General features: G+C 38.0%; 1 protein-coding gene across 2 annotated transcripts; it reads right to left on the bottom strand.

Annotated features, from left to right (window-relative positions):
• Positions 1-10,055: 10,055 nt before the first annotated feature.
• LOC104810396 (pectinesterase/pectinesterase inhibitor 3-like) lies at positions 10,056-14,979 on the bottom strand. 2 transcript variants are annotated; one of them, XM_010536685.2, is made up of 6 exons: positions 14,677-14,979; positions 14,210-14,565; positions 13,049-13,514; positions 11,013-11,336; positions 10,274-10,647; positions 10,056-10,180 (listed from the first exon to the last, which is right to left on the bottom strand). In XM_010536685.2, the coding sequence occupies exons 1-5, from the start codon at positions 14,924-14,926 to the stop codon at positions 10,280-10,282; spliced, it is 1,764 nt and encodes a 587-aa protein (XP_010534987.1). In that variant the 5' UTR covers positions 14,927-14,979; the 3' UTR covers positions 10,056-10,180; positions 10,274-10,279. The 2 variants fall into 2 exon arrangements, with proteins under 2 accessions (XP_010534987.1, XP_010534986.1); XM_010536684.2 differs by having other exon boundaries at positions 10,056-10,647.
• Positions 14,980-15,676: the final 697 nt, after the last annotated feature.

Below are 15,676 nucleotides of genomic sequence, written 5' to 3' on the forward strand. Positions count from 1 at the left end.
CAATCAAGGCTTAAAGCTACTAACTCAAAGGGGCCTGTTAGATAAGAAAAAAATAAAAGAAGTAAGTTTCTGTGAGGACTGCATTCTCGGGAAGACTCATAAGACAAAATTCCCAAAAGGAAAACATGTTTCAGAAGCAATACTTGACTACGTGCACTCAGACCTATGGGGCTCGTCATCAGTAGCCTTATCTCTAGGTGGAGCTCAGTACTTTATCTCATTCATCGATGACCATTCTCGAAGAGTATGGATATATCTGCTGAAGAAGAAAGATGAGGCATTTCAGAAATTTGTAGAATGGAAGAAGATGGTTGAAACTCAAACCGAAAGAAAGGTAAAACACTTAAGGACTGACAATGGTCTTGAGTTTTGTAATTACAGATTCGACAAATTCTGCAAAGAAAATGGAATCGTGCGCCATCGAACATGCACCTATACACCACAACAAAACGGTGTGGCGGAAAGGATGAACCGCACCATCATGAACAAGGTAAGATGTATGCTAAGTGACTCAGGTCTTGATCAGGAATTCTGGGGTGAAGCTGCATCAACAGCGGTGTATTTGATCAACAAATCACCATCCAGTGCAGTAAAATTTAAAATACCAGAAGAAATTTGGTACGGGAGAAAGGTTGCTCTAGAACACCTGAAAAGATTCGGAGCTTTGGCATACATGCATACTAGTCAAGGAAAGTTGCTACCAAGAGCAAAAAGGGCGGTGTTTATTGGCTATCCACAAGGAGTGAAGGGCTATAGAGTATGGCTATTAGATGAGGAAAAGGTTCTGATCAGCAGAGATGTAATATTCAAGGAAGATTTGGTTTACAAGCAGTTGAAGTCATCTATTCAGACTGCCAGAAATCCTGAAAATCTGAATAGAAGAACAACAACTTTTGATATCTCAGATCAAGATTTCAGAATTGATCAAAACCAAAGTCATGATCTGAACCCAGTTTTAGGTGGAGCATTGTCACGGGAACATGAAGATCAAGATTCTGATGAAACAGAGTCAGAGGAGCAGAATGCATCAACACAAGAAACTGAAACAGAACAGCAAGTCGAACAAGAAATAAGTGGTACTCAAAGTCCAGACTTACAAAGCTACCAGTTGGCTCGAGATAGGCAAAGAAGGGAGATACAGCCACCACTACGTTACAGGGATGGTGACTCAGCTGCTTTTGCACTTACAGTAGCCAAAGAGTTGGACTTAGAAGAACCAAGGGGATATCTACAGGCATTAAAAACAAAAGAAAAGGAACATTGGTTAAGGGCCATGAAAGAAGAAATGAGGTCGCTACAGGAAAACCAAACATGGATATTAGTGGACAGACCAAGAGATCAGAAAGTGATAGGCTGCAAATGGGTTTTCAAACACAAACCTGGTATTCCCGGAGTGGAGAACCCAAGATTCAAGGCCAGATTAGTCGCAAAGGGCTATTCACAAGTTGAGGGCATAGACTATCATGAAATCTATGCTCCCGTGGTTAAACACGTATCCATTAGAGTACTTTTGGCTCTAGTGGTATACAAAGACTTAGAACTGGAGCAGTTTGACGTAAAAACGGCTTTCTTGCACGGAGATTTAGATGAAAGGATTCTCATGGAACAACCAGAAGGTTTTAAAACTCGAGGAAATGCAGAAAAAGTCTGTCTACTAAGGAAGTCTTTGTATGGTTTGAAACAGTCTCCTAGACAATGGAATTTGAAGTTTGATACCTTCATGATACAAAAGGAGTTTCAGCGAAGCAAATACGATCAATGCGTATATTACAAGGAGGTAAAAGAAGGCTCATTCATATACCTCCTAATATATGTTGATGACATGCTTATTGCAGCAGAAGACAAGTCTGAGATTCAGAAACTCAAGGAGCTACTGGGAAAACAGTTTGAAATGAAGGATTTGGGAGAGGCACGACGCATTCTTGGCATGGATATACACAGGGACAGGAAGAAAGGGCTCTTAACTCTATCTCAGCAAGATTATCTACAGAAAGTACTATCAGTTTTCAGAATGACAGATGCAAAGATTGTTAATACATCAATGGGAGTGCATTTCCGTCTAAAGGCAATCGAAAAAGAAGAAGACAGGTTAGATTTGGAAACAACCCCTTATCTAAACGATGTTGGAAGTCTGATGTATGGAATGATCGGGACCAGACCAGACTTAGCCTACTGTGTTGGTTTAGTGAGCCGTTTTATGAGCAACCCGGGCAAGGAGCATTGGTCAGCTGTAAAATGGATCATGAGATACATCAAAGGCAGTCTGGATTTACGGTTGAAATACACGAAAGAGAACAGTTTTCAGATTGAAGGCTTCTGTGATTCGGATTATGCTTCAGACTTGGATAGGAGAAGATCAATAACTGGCTATGTTTTCACGATTGGTGGAAATACAATCAGTTGGCGTTCTGGACTTCAACATGTGGTAGCCCTATCTACAACTGAAGCTGAATATATGGCATTAGCAGAAGCATTCAAGGAAGCTTTGTGGCTAAAAGGATTGGTGACTGAACTTGGAATTCGACAAGAAACTGTTAACATTCACTGCGACTCTCAAAGTGTGATATGCCTCGCGAAGAACAACATACATCATGAAAGAACTAAACATATAGACATTCGACTGCACTTTCTGCGAGATATAGTAGCTGAGAATAAGATCAGAGTCTGTAAAATCAGAACAGAGGACAATCCAGCAGATATATTAACCAAGACTCTCCCAGTGAGTAAGTTCAAGCAAGCACTGAGCTTACTCAAGGTCACAGGTGAAGGTTAGTGACAAAACATACCGAGAACAGAACAGGGAAACAATCCACGAAGAAATTGCTAAGTTGCCAAGGTGGAGATTGTGAAATGGCAACTCAGTAAATACTCTGAGGAAACCAGAAGGTTAGAATTGAGTCTTTGAAACTCAGATAACCGGGAATAAACTGAGAGATAACCAGGCCCAAAACCAGGAGTTAATGAAACACAGTGTTTTGAGCTGAAAAGGAGTACACGAGAGACACGTCAGAGGAAGAGTAGTTGGTGGGCTGTTAAAGCAGGTGTTCGTCGCAGAAGAATAGAGTATCATCTTTTCATTCTCTCTCTCTCTCCTCTCCAAGTTGTAATCGGTTCTCAATCTTTGTAACCCAAGATCATAGTGGATTGTCGAGTTTTGTTCTCGGCCGAGACGTAGGATTCACATTGAATCTGAACTCGTAAAAGATTCTTGTGTCTTGCGTTCGAATTCTTTCTCGTGGTCAGTTCTCGCCGTTCGTCGGGTTTCAGCAATTGGATCGGAGATCATCGGACTACAATGTCAAACACATCACCTATCTATTCTTCGAATTTGAGTTTGATGTGTTTAAGAAGCTCGGTTTTCCTACTTCACCCAAACCATATATCGTGTAAATTTCAATTACTAAATACGTTAATCAGTTTATGCATTTCTTCAGACGATTACTGAGTGTGCATATAAAAATCACTGAAAATCGTCAATTTGATCAATCACTTCATCAGAGATCGAAACGAGTGGCTATGTCGATTATGCGTCCATATCTCCGGCAAATCTCGTCACGGTAATAACAACAATGATGGTGGAGTGTGATACCCGACTCTCGTATCCCATATACAGGATACGCCACATGGACAAAAACGAATAAAATAATACCAAACCAAAATACGAAAATTTTAAAACTTTTAATTCATTAATACGCAGCGGAATAGTTTAATATAACTTTTAATTACCACTTCTGGTCATAAAATACAACACAAGATAAAACGTCATTCCCCAAGTTTAACATAAATCAAATTCGTACGTGATATTGCCTCCTCTTTAGTTGTTATCCAATTGTTACTCGCACTCCTCGTTACCTGAAAAAGGTTAATCAACGAGGGCTAAACACAACTGCTTAATGAGTAGCCCGGATTGATCTCGGTCATCTCATTCCCATCGAGAACGGTGATGCACTACAAGAATATATTTATATAGCTACGGAATTTACGATGGAATTTTTCCATCGCAAACAAATTACGACATAATTCGACGGTTTTGCGACGGAATGCAAAAAATTTTAATCCGTCGCAAATAGTCGCAAAATCCGTCGCAAATGTGTGACAAAATGTGACAAAAACGTTGTTGTTGCAATAACAAATATTATTTGCGATAGAAATTTTAATATCTGCCGAAATTTGTGACGGATTGCGACGTAAATTTCCTCGTATAAATTATTTTTATTTATTTTTAAATTTATGTTATTTATTTTTGAAATTTGCGATAGATTTACGACAGAAATTTCTGTCATAAATCCTAATTTCATTTTTTCGTTATTTTCGATGAAAAAATTCAAATTCTGCGGTTTATTTTCTGTTTTGCTACGGAAATTTTCATCTCAACACTTAATAAAAGCCGCGACTTTGTCTTTCTCCTCCAGACTTCAAAATTTCAAGGAAAAAAATCCCAATCTTCTCCAACAAATTATTTTTCTTCAAAATTCGTCAAGGTATGTGTATATATATCGTATATATGGATATGTATATATGTATATATGTGAATGTATATGTATTTATGTGTGTTGTGTGTATATATGTGAATATGAATATGTGTATGTGTATATGTATGTGTAAGTGTGTGTGTATGTACATGTGTATGTGAATGTGTATGTGTTTATGTATGTATATGTGTATGTGTATGTGTGTGTGTTTATGTGTGTTGTGTATGTATGTGAATGTGTATGTATATATATAAATATGTATGTGTTTATTTATGTGTGTTTATGTATGTGTGTAATGTATATGTATATGTGTATATATGTATGTTTATGTATGTGTACATAAATTTATATGTGTATATATATGTATATGAATGTGTGTTTATGTATGTGTATATACATATATGTATGTGTATATAAATTTATAAATCTGTATGAATGTGTGTTTATGTATTGTGTGTATGTGTATGTATATATATGTGTGTATGTAAATGTATATGTGTGTGTATGAATATATGTGTATGTATATATATATATATATATATATGTATATAAATTTATGTGTATATGTGTAATGTATGCGTATATGTGTAGTGTATGTGTATGTGAATATATGTATATGTGTATATGTATAATATATTATTGTATATTTTTTTTTTAATTAAAAAATAATTTGCGACGGATTTTTCTGTTGCAAATCCAATCGCAAATTTTGTTTATTTTTTAAAAATTTTAAAAAAGTATTTGCGATGGATTTTTCCGCCGCAGATCCGTCACAAAATGCAGATTTTGTCCGTCGCAACTTTGCGACGGATTAATGACCGGCAAATTTTTACGAAAACTATATATGGACGAAAATTAGTCTGTCGCTTTCTGTCGTAAATTTATAATTGCGACATATTTTATTTATGTTTGTGACGGATTTTTCCGTCGCAAATTCGGATGTTTCTTGTAGTGATACAACAATGATCCACAAGAACCATACAAGTAATAATAACATGCAACTATATCACATCAATCACATGTCCATGTGGCATCGCATCATAGGGTTAGCCATAAACCCTAGTCACATCGCATGATTAGTGCACCTCACATGCCCCACTTCTCGTAACGTTGGTCGTGACATCACACGACAATATGAGCCTCACGCGCGTGTCACATCTCGTGACTACCGATGTCACCTCGCATTACACAATGAAAATACAACACCATTGTACCCATATGGCATCACACCATAGAGCTAACCGTAAACCCTAGTCACATCGCATGTCTAGGAGCGCATCATACACCCATCACATCGCATGACGTTGGTCGTCGCATCGCACGACAATCAAGTCCATATGGAGCCGCACCATATGTATAGCCTACAATCCTAGCCACATTGCATGGCTAGGTACGCCTCGCACGCCTGTCACATCGCACGACGTTGGCAATCGCATCCCACGGTCATCAAAACTGTTTGGCATCCCACCATAGGTATCACCTACAATCCTAGCCACATCGCATGGCTAGGTGCGCCTCGCACGCCCGTCACATCGCATTATGTTGGCCGTCGCATCGCAGGACAATCAAGTCCATATGGCATCATACCATAGGTATAGCCTACAATCCTAGCCACATCGCATGGCTAGGTGCACCTCGCACGTCCGCCACATCACATGACGTTGGCCATCGCATCCCACGATCATCAAAACCGTATGACATCCCACCATAGGTATAGCCTACAATCCTAGCCACATCGCATGGCTAGGTGCGCCTCGCACACCCGTCACATCGCATTACGTTGGTCGTCGCGTCGCACGACAATCAAATCCATATGACATCACACCATAAGTATAGCCTACAATCCTAGCCACATAGCATAGCTAGATGCGCCTCCCACGCCCGTCACATCGCATGACGTTGGCCATCGCATCCCACGATCATCAAAAACATATGGCATCCCACCATAGGTATAGCCTACAATCCTAGCCACATCATATGGCTAGGTGCACCTCGCATGCCCGTCACATTGCACGACAATCAAGTCCATATGGCATCGCACCATAGGTATAGCCTACAATCCTAGCCACATCGCATGGCTAGGTGCATTTCATATGCCCTTCACATCGCATGACGTTGGTCGTCGCTTCGCACGATAACATCACCTCAAGCGCTTGTCACATCACGACATCCGATGTCACTTCGCATGACACAACGGGATACAATTACAATCACGCTCTTGTCGCATCGCACGAGTGAGCTTCAACCATAGCATTCAACGTGCATCATCATCCCTCAGGCTACAATCACACGTGTCACGGTATCTGACCTCTCACCGTTTTAGCGTTCAATGCCATGCAATGCTACCCAAAAATAAGCACACAACGATTCACTCGCGATATTTATCCTCACATCTCACCATGCGCAATCATTCAGTTTGTTCGGATTTCTTTTCTCTTTTCTCTAAAGTTCTGGACCGGACTAGAATTCGGTCCGGTGAACCAGAATTTGGTCCGGTCAAACTGGATGTGGTCCGCCCCCTCTTCGGTGGTCAATCGGACTATTTTTTTTTTGTCTAAAACAGGTCTGGTCCGCCGGACCAAGTTTTGGTCCAGTCGGACCAGGCTTCCTCAACTTCTTCTTCTTGGTCTGGCGGAACTAAATATTTCTCAGACTTGGTCCGGAGCTGACCAGTTTCTGGTCCGGCAGACCGGAACTGTGTAGTTCGTCCGTTCGCTTTTTTCAGGTTCTTGGTTCGATTTCGTGCTCATAACTTACTCGTTCTTAACCAAATCACAAACCGTTTATTTCTAAATGTTCATTGGGATGCCATCTTTCACATCCAAGTAATAGATTATTTTAAAATTATGTCTACACATTGAAAAACGATTCGTAACCCCTGTACCTCGAAAAAATCGCGACTCTGCAAATTTCAGTTTTTCCACAGTTTTAATTCATTTATATCTCCCTCGTTTCTCAACCAAATTGAGTACCGTTGGTTTCTAAATTCTCATTTAAATGTTCTCTTTCACGTTCAATCAATAAACCATTGAGATATCATGGTCACACGATGAAAAAGAGAGTACACAGAAGCAACTCAAGCCACTCACCTGTTCTTGGATCATATTCTTTTTGAATCTGATTTGGCCGAGCTTGATTGATATTTCTGGGTTTCTCTGCCTAGACACTCTAGAGATGTTCCCCAACACTTTCCTGAGCTCCCTCTTCTTTCTTCTCTCCTCTCTCTCTCTCTCTCTCTCTCTCCTCTCTTTTCTTTTTCTTCCAATTTCTATGCGAGAATGGCTGAGTTGATCTGTTAGAGGGGGTCTCTAGGGTAGATAAGAGAGTTTTGGCATGAATGAACGAGTGTAGGGGGTAGTTGGGGTCTCCTTTTGTCGGTTTGGTGCGGATTGGATGTGTTATGGCCACCCATGTGTGAGAAAATCACACACCAAAAAGTTTGCTGACAGTTTGTCTGTTGTTTGGTCTGACCCTTACCAGATTTTGATCCAGTTGACCAGAACCTGAGTCCACTCATTTTCCTCTTGGTCTGTCGGGTCAATCCAAGTTCGACTGACTGAGTTGGTCCGGAACTGACCAAGTCTTGGTCTGGCGGACCAACTCAGTTTTTCCCATTTCATTTCTTTTCTTGGTCCGTTCCTCCTCGTTTGGTCCGACTGAGTGTCTTGGTCCGGTGGACCAACCGTTGGTCAACCCCGGACAAGACATTTCTCCTTTCCCTTTGTTCTGTTCCTTTGGTCAGACGGAGTATTCCTCTTCCGAAGACGTCTGGTCTGGCGGACCAACACTTGGTCAGCCCCGGACCAGACTTCTTCCCTTCTTGGTCCGTCTTTTGGGTTCGACGATGTGATCTTCCTCCGAACGCGTCTGGTCCGGCGGACTGACTATTGGTCAGTCCTGGACCAATCCTCTTTCCTGAATTATTAACTGTATTTATTTAATTATTTATTCTCGAAAATAATTAAATATTTTCTTCGGGATCCGGAGTATTACATTGGGCTTCTGCTACAGTGCAAGAGAAAGAGTCGATCGCGATGGCGATGGTCTACGTCGTGTTTTTCCCAAACAGTTTGAAATAAAGTCTCACTACCCATCATAGTTTCGATTGATATAGTGACTATAAAGTGACATTTAAGGTTCAACACTAGGCGTATGTACCCAAGTTTGGGTGGTCTAGTGGTGAGAGAACATGCAAAGCGTGGGGAAGGGTATTTACCTGAATTTCCCCAGTCCTCTGGGAGATATAGTCGGGCCAAAGGTCCGATGAACTTCCAGATTATAAAAAAAATACTAGGCGCATGAAGATACTAAACTCTTTGTAGTGGTGAGTTATTATTATTATGTTATAATTGCACTTGATTTAATTTAGATTAAAAAATATCATATCTAAATATAAAAATTTGTATTTTTTATATTTTTGTTTTTATATTGAAAATCATATATATTTTTTCATTAACACGATATTTGAATTAGTTATATTTTACAATCCACATAGTATGAATATCGTGCACGTTTCAATTTTATGGATATCAATTCAATTTTGTAGACTCTTTTAATAAATCTTTTGATTTTTTGTATAGTCTTGTAGTTTTATATTAATAGATTTATTAAAAAATAATAGATTTATATAAGATCTGATTCGATATGCGAGTTATTCCTTTTTATTAATTAACATCTTACTATATTACTTGTATGAATTTTATTGAAAAAATGTTGTAGATTATTTGTTTGATAAAAAAAATATTTATTAATATTTTTATATAAAATTTTGTCTATATTGATGTTTTATCCTAATTTCTTTGTTATTATACTTTTAAATTTATTTATTATTATTTCATAATAATTTTATTGTATATGGAAAGAGAGAATGGAGTTTCTTTTCAACAACAAAAGATCCAATTGAGAAATAATAGTTATAAGTAAAAGCACACGAAAACATATAGGAATAATTATAAGTAGAAGCAAAAAGATATGATAATTGATTTCTTAGAAGTCTGTAAATATCAATTATAAAACTATTTTTATATTCTAACGTGATTACAAATTTTTGAGATCCGTTATTTTAATTTAACGATTGATAAAATAGAAAATGATTTTAATTTACAAGGCACACAAAATCATTATTAATTAGGCTTTTTATATTATGTTTAGCATGACAAAATCTAAAACTAAATGTCTATATGATTTGTGATGAAAACTTAATTTCCCTGTCGTTTAAAGTTAGCGTGTAACATGATATTATTGATATTTCCATTTTATATTAAACGATTATATTATCAATTCACCTTTTTACTCGTTTAGCATGATAAAAACTAAAACAAATGTGTGTATGATTTCTGGTAAAAAAAATATTTCCTTTAGAAAAATATAAAATGTGATGAACACCAAAATGATTAAATCTAAATAATTAAAAGTAAGAAATTATTTGATTTGGATAGCATCATCTCGAGAATTTATACAAACATTTTAATTTATCAAAAATATAAATTAATGTTTTACTAAGCAATGCGGAAGTTCGATTTTGTACTTGTCGGTCCTAAATCACAGTTTATGCGGTAAAATAAAAATTATAACGCATAGAAATCATATAAAAAAGCTCATGGGATTTTGGACGACGACCTTTATTTATATTTTTTTTACTGTGGCCTCGAGATAAAATCGGAAAATAACACACGGCCACGTGTCATCATCAACAAGCTCACCCCTCCCTTAAATACAAAAGAAACACAACTTGCTTAACTTAAACCTTCAATTACTGAATTATTAAACAAGAAACTAGCCAAAAATTAAATAATTATCACCTTCGCTTATAAACCGAGGGAGAAAGGGAAACCGGTCGACGATAACCAGCCTCCCCCACCGATAAACCGGCCAGCGGTAAACGCCTGAGCCTCGGTGGCACTTGTAATTACCTTAAAGCCCCTCCACTTCACTCTATTAGCAGTCCCTGCCCCTGCTCCTCTGTTCGCATACTCCCTATACGTAAGAGTGTTCAACGCGAAGTTCCCGGTCCACTCGTGCCAACCTTCCGGTCGGATCACATCGGAGATATCAGATTGCATCACGACCGTCCGTGAGTATTCCTTCCACGGACGGCCCAGATACGTCGGGAAGCTACCCTTGACGGACTGGAGATCCGACGTGGCACCTATCCGACATTTCTGGATCACGATCCCTGTTGTCAAGAATCACGGAATAATTATATTGCGAATATGGAGTTATGTTATATACAAAAATTCATCAAACAATGTTTCTTTAGGACTACACACGGATATATTTTTATAAGTTAAAACATTTTAAGGAATGAAAACATATCAGAAATATTATAATATTTTTTTGGATGAAATGTGAATTATATTACAAACTGAATGCTGTAATTTTTTAATTTCGATCGTGATTGTAACCATGATTAAACGATTATCATAGACGGGCAAGTTTCATTTCGATTCTTAATTTCCTCATAGCTTGTTTCTAACTAGAATACTAAATCTAGTTGAATAATGAAATAGAAATATTATCTAAATGGTAATAGCATGCTACCTGTGTTCTGATTAGGGTCGGTCCGACCTTGGGCCGTGACCATGTTCTTCTGACCGGAGTTCGGTCTACGTGCGTGGATGTCGCAGTCCTGCAAAACGACCGCGGCATTGCCGAAGATGAAGTCCACGGTTCCTGTGACGAGGCATTTTACGAAGAACTGACGGTTCGAGTGGACATAGAGCGAGTCTTGGTATGCTAATATGTCGCATTGGTAGAAGGCCGAGAAGTCCGAGCCGACGCGTAGGGCCACGGCCTGGTGCTTCGACGGTCCTGCCGTGTTCTGGAACGTGATGTCACGCGCCAAGAACCTTTCTCCGACAGCGGCTGTTCAAATTCGAGGAAACAAGAACGACAATTACAGTGAAAACTCCAAGAACAAGAACAAGTTATGGGATCTAGTTGTTTGAAATATCTATACGTTATTGAAAACTCCAAGAACAATATATATACGTTATTGATATTTCAAATATAAAAACATCGACCCTGCAAGTGGTTTTGTACAAGAATGAGATTGAATTGGTAGATATGAAAGTAAATGTAAATTCAAGTCATTCAAATGAAGCTTAGATTGATTTTTTGAGATCAATGTAATAAAAGCAACTTTTTTTAAATGTTTTAAGCGAATATATATATATATATATATATATATATATATCTGTGTGAGAAGAACACTTGAATGCGAACAAGTTGTAGTCCTATCATCACATGGAAAGATCTATCAAAATTAAACTCAAAGTGGACACGAAGGCATGGAAAAGTCAACAATGGCACCACAAAAACCAGAAAAAGGCAAAGACAAAGGGAACAAAGCAATCAAGTGGGTTGTGTCCGTATGCCTATGGGGCAGTGGGATAAAGACATGAAAGGAAAAAAGACAACTGTGACAAGGAAAGCATGAGCTATTCACCAATAAAAGATAAAGAACTCCATGCAATAATAATTCAATTCTAACTGAGTTTCAGTCCGAGTTGGACATTTCAAACTCGTAATGAAGACCCGTTTTTTTTTTGTAATAGAATGTCGTGTACCAAAGACCACATTAATTTTGGTATTGGTGATCAGTTAAAAAATTTGAAATACACACCTCTATCTATAAATTTAAGGTTCGAATTCAAAATAAAACAGAGGTTTTACACTCCATGTCACTAATTGAACTATCAAATTTGGATATAAAGAACAGAGGTTCTTCTTTGATATAAACATATATATATATATATGCATGTATGTGTAGCTAAGTTTATGCCTAAAGAGTAACTACTTAGGGTAACGTAAAGGGAAAATCATCCAAATAACTCACTTGGGTCGCATCTATTTCAGTGTACACCACCCAAAAAAAAAAAATCAATTTTAACCCACTTTTCGGTGAGAAAAGTCTGAAATACCCTTTTCGTTTTATTTTTGGCGACTTTATTACGACTAACATATAACTGATATACAACTAAAAATAAGACAGATAATTTTTTGCCACCTTTTTTAGAATCAATTGTAACTATATTTAGACTTAATTACGAAGTCGTAATAACGAAATTGTTTTTGAACGGATAAATATCATAATTCATTAAGGGTAATTTCGTCTTTTCGCAAAAAAAATGTGTTATGTTTTCGGTGGCGTACAGATGAAATAGATGCGACCGAAGTGGGTTATTTGGGTAAAAAACCCTAACGTAAAGCCATTCTTGAAAATTTTACACATTGTGGCGACTGGTCCTGCCAGAATTCAATCGTTTTCGAGACGCATATGACGTTAGATTTTCTAGCACATACGTCATTGCAAGACATTTCAAATGCAATTTTCAATTATTATATCTAATACTATTATGTATTTTATGGTCCATTTCAATGATCGATTAATCATGTTACTATTTCGGTTTTGAAAAATGAAAGAAAAACTCTTTAATCATGGAACCAAAGATTTTGAACCGTCTAAATGAGCAAATGAACCGGTTTCACCCAATCTTTTAAAAGCGAAATTATTAATAATGACAAAAAAATAATAATATATGAAAAAGTAAAGAAAGAAAAAAGACTGAACGTACCAACTGTGGCGGAGTGGAAAGTGGTGCTTCCATCGACAACGTTCCTACTTCCGGTGATAATAGTCCTCGTCCGACCATCCCCCATGAACATTATGTTCTTCTTCTTCTTCGCAACCTCCACGTTCTCTCTATAAACTCCTGCCTTTATGTGAATCACATACCTCTTGTTGCTGTTTTCCGGCGCCGCCGCCACCCCCGCCGCCACTGTCCTGAAGTTCCCGCTGCCGTCGGCGGCAACCGTGGCGTCGGCTTTCACCGTCGTTGACTGAAGGAGCCTCCGATCTCCCGCCGAGAGCCACTTCGGCCACCCGTCGCCGTCCATCTCTCCGCCGCCGACAACCGCCGCCGGATCTTCCACGAGCTTGCGGTGGTGGTTGTTGGCCTTGAGCTCGAAGTTGGCGATGTCGGTGTCGGTCATGTTCTTGATCATCGCTAGTGCGTTGCTACACATGTGCTCTACGTGTATCTGATGTGACCGATTGATATGAAATTTATTATTAGGTATTATGAAACTAAAATGACATAATTATAAAAAAAAATACTTTTATGTTGTGGTTAATAGTTATAGCAAACGTATTTTGTTTTCCAACTTATGACTGTTACGCTAATTGACACTAATTGATGAGTCTAGATATATTAATCATTATTTATGTACATTATCACTCTAACAATGATATGCCTATGTGGACCGATCCATGTGGGAGATGAAAAGTACGGGATTCGAGTAATATCATTTTATTATAGACTATGGAAAAGATAAATCTTTAAAAAACGGAATAGATGTTTGTCGAATTGAAAGGTGCCAAAACTATGCAGTATATATCCTAACATTTATAATATTATTATATATACGTTAAATCCAGAATAAGATAGAATATAAAAGATTTATGCATAAAGAAATAAATAAAGTATTTTTCTATCGTCTATACCCTATAACTTAATCATTTCTTGCCAACAACTTGCATGTGCATATATTGTCCAAATCGGCAGACAACTTTACAAGAATCTAATGCAGATGTGTTTTATATAATCATGTTAAAGACTTAATTCATTTATTTCCATTCTCTCTAATAAAAAAATGATAAAAAAATAAATAATAATTTCAATAAGGATTCAAGAATGGAAGTGCAAGTAGTAATGAGTATGCATGGGTATCGTTACCTGGCCTTTCTCCAAGGCCTTGCGAACTTTCTTGTCAGCATCGTCATGGGAGAAACCGTCGAGACAAGTTTCTTGGTTGGTAATGGCGGAACTGATTAGGGTTTTGAGATCATCGGCATGCTGTCGGAGAGATTTCTTGTCGGGATACTCGTTCAGATCATCCATGGCCTCGTGAAGTTCATCTAAAGTCTCGTCTATCGTCTCCAAGCAATCATGTAACGCCGTTTTCTCGCGTTTCGTCAGACCTTTCCTCTTCTCCAACAGCTTCTTGATCGTGAAGTAGTTGTGTTCTACCGCTGTCGTCGTTATGTTCAGTGACGCCTCGATCACGTCCCTTTGCGACGTCAGCTCGACCCCTAACGTATTACCAGATCGTATAAGAAAAGTGAATATATATATATATATATATAACGTCGATAGAGAATTACAAATTCCATATATATGTGTGCGTATGTATGTATATGAACCTGTTAGGGCTGAGGTGGAGATGGCAGAGACGCATAGGTCTTGGTACCGGGCGGAGCTGCAAGCGGACCTAAGGACAACGTGGGACGACGGGGACAGGTTCGAGGGTTTCGAGTTGGCTTTGGCAGCTCCGGCGACGATTCCGGCGACGGCGGCGACGAAGAGAAAGGCCGTTGCGGCCGTGAGGATTATGAGTTTTTTGTTGTTCTTGAAGTCGGAGAATTTGGATACGAAGTCTTTGATTGGTGCCATTTTTTCTGACACTGTTGGTGATGGATGATGTGGTCGTGAAGTGTGTGTGTGTGTGGGAGATGGGGTTTTATTCTTGAAATTTATTTGATAAAAGGAAAATATAATTTAAAATTTTGTTTATTATTTTCTTGATTGTGTTATTCGAGTTGGATTTTATTTATAAAAAAATTGTGACCCACTTGTCTTAAAGATATTATTTTTCTCTGTATGTTATATCCACTCTTTTCCTGACACAAGTCTTTTTGTCTTAAAAAAACATTTGGTATTTTTAAAACAATGAGTAGTAATTATTATCCTCCGACGACATATGATAAGGGACATTTACGCTTACCGAATATGAGCTGACCAGTTCGGTTCGGAAATTTAGTTAATTCAAATAGAATTGAATCGAATCGAATAATATTTGGTGTTAATTTGATATATTTTTTAACCGAATCAAACCATACAAATACCGAATTGAATCCGACAAATACCGAAATAAAACATGAATTATCCATCAACACATGTGTAAATATTATGGTTTGTTATTTATTTGGTATTCATATGACGATATCGTTGCGAACCAACCCGACACTAAAACTGAATCAATTGTTTAATATTTGGTTCTAAACTTTTATAAAACCAAAAATTTGGTTCTCAACCGAACCATTTGAATACCAAATCGAAATATGGAGTGCTCACCCCTACCGGTCGCATCCACCTTTATAACGAAACGTTAACCAAAGCATGATGCGTATAGTTAATTACAGA

Source organism: Tarenaya hassleriana, unplaced genomic scaffold (genome assembly GCF_000463585.1).
Source record: "Tarenaya hassleriana unplaced genomic scaffold, ASM46358v1 Cleome18, whole genome shotgun sequence".
In the NCBI taxonomy this organism is placed as follows: Eukaryota; Viridiplantae; Streptophyta; class Magnoliopsida; order Brassicales; family Cleomaceae; genus Tarenaya; species Tarenaya hassleriana.

Bases quoted from the DNA above. Each gene is read 5' to 3' on its own strand.
- LOC104810396 (XM_010536685.2), bottom strand. From the start codon at position 14,926: ATGGCACCAATCAAAGACTTCGTATCCAAATTCTCCGACTTCAAGAAC. The intron at 13,515-14,209 runs GTAACGATACCC...CGGTCACATCAG, and splicing joins AGGCCTTGGAGAAAGGCCAG to ATACACGTAGAGCACATGTG. The intron at 11,337-13,048 runs GTACGTTCAGTC...GAATTTGAACAG, and splicing joins TTTCCACTCCGCCACAGTTG to CCGCTGTCGGAGAAAGGTTC.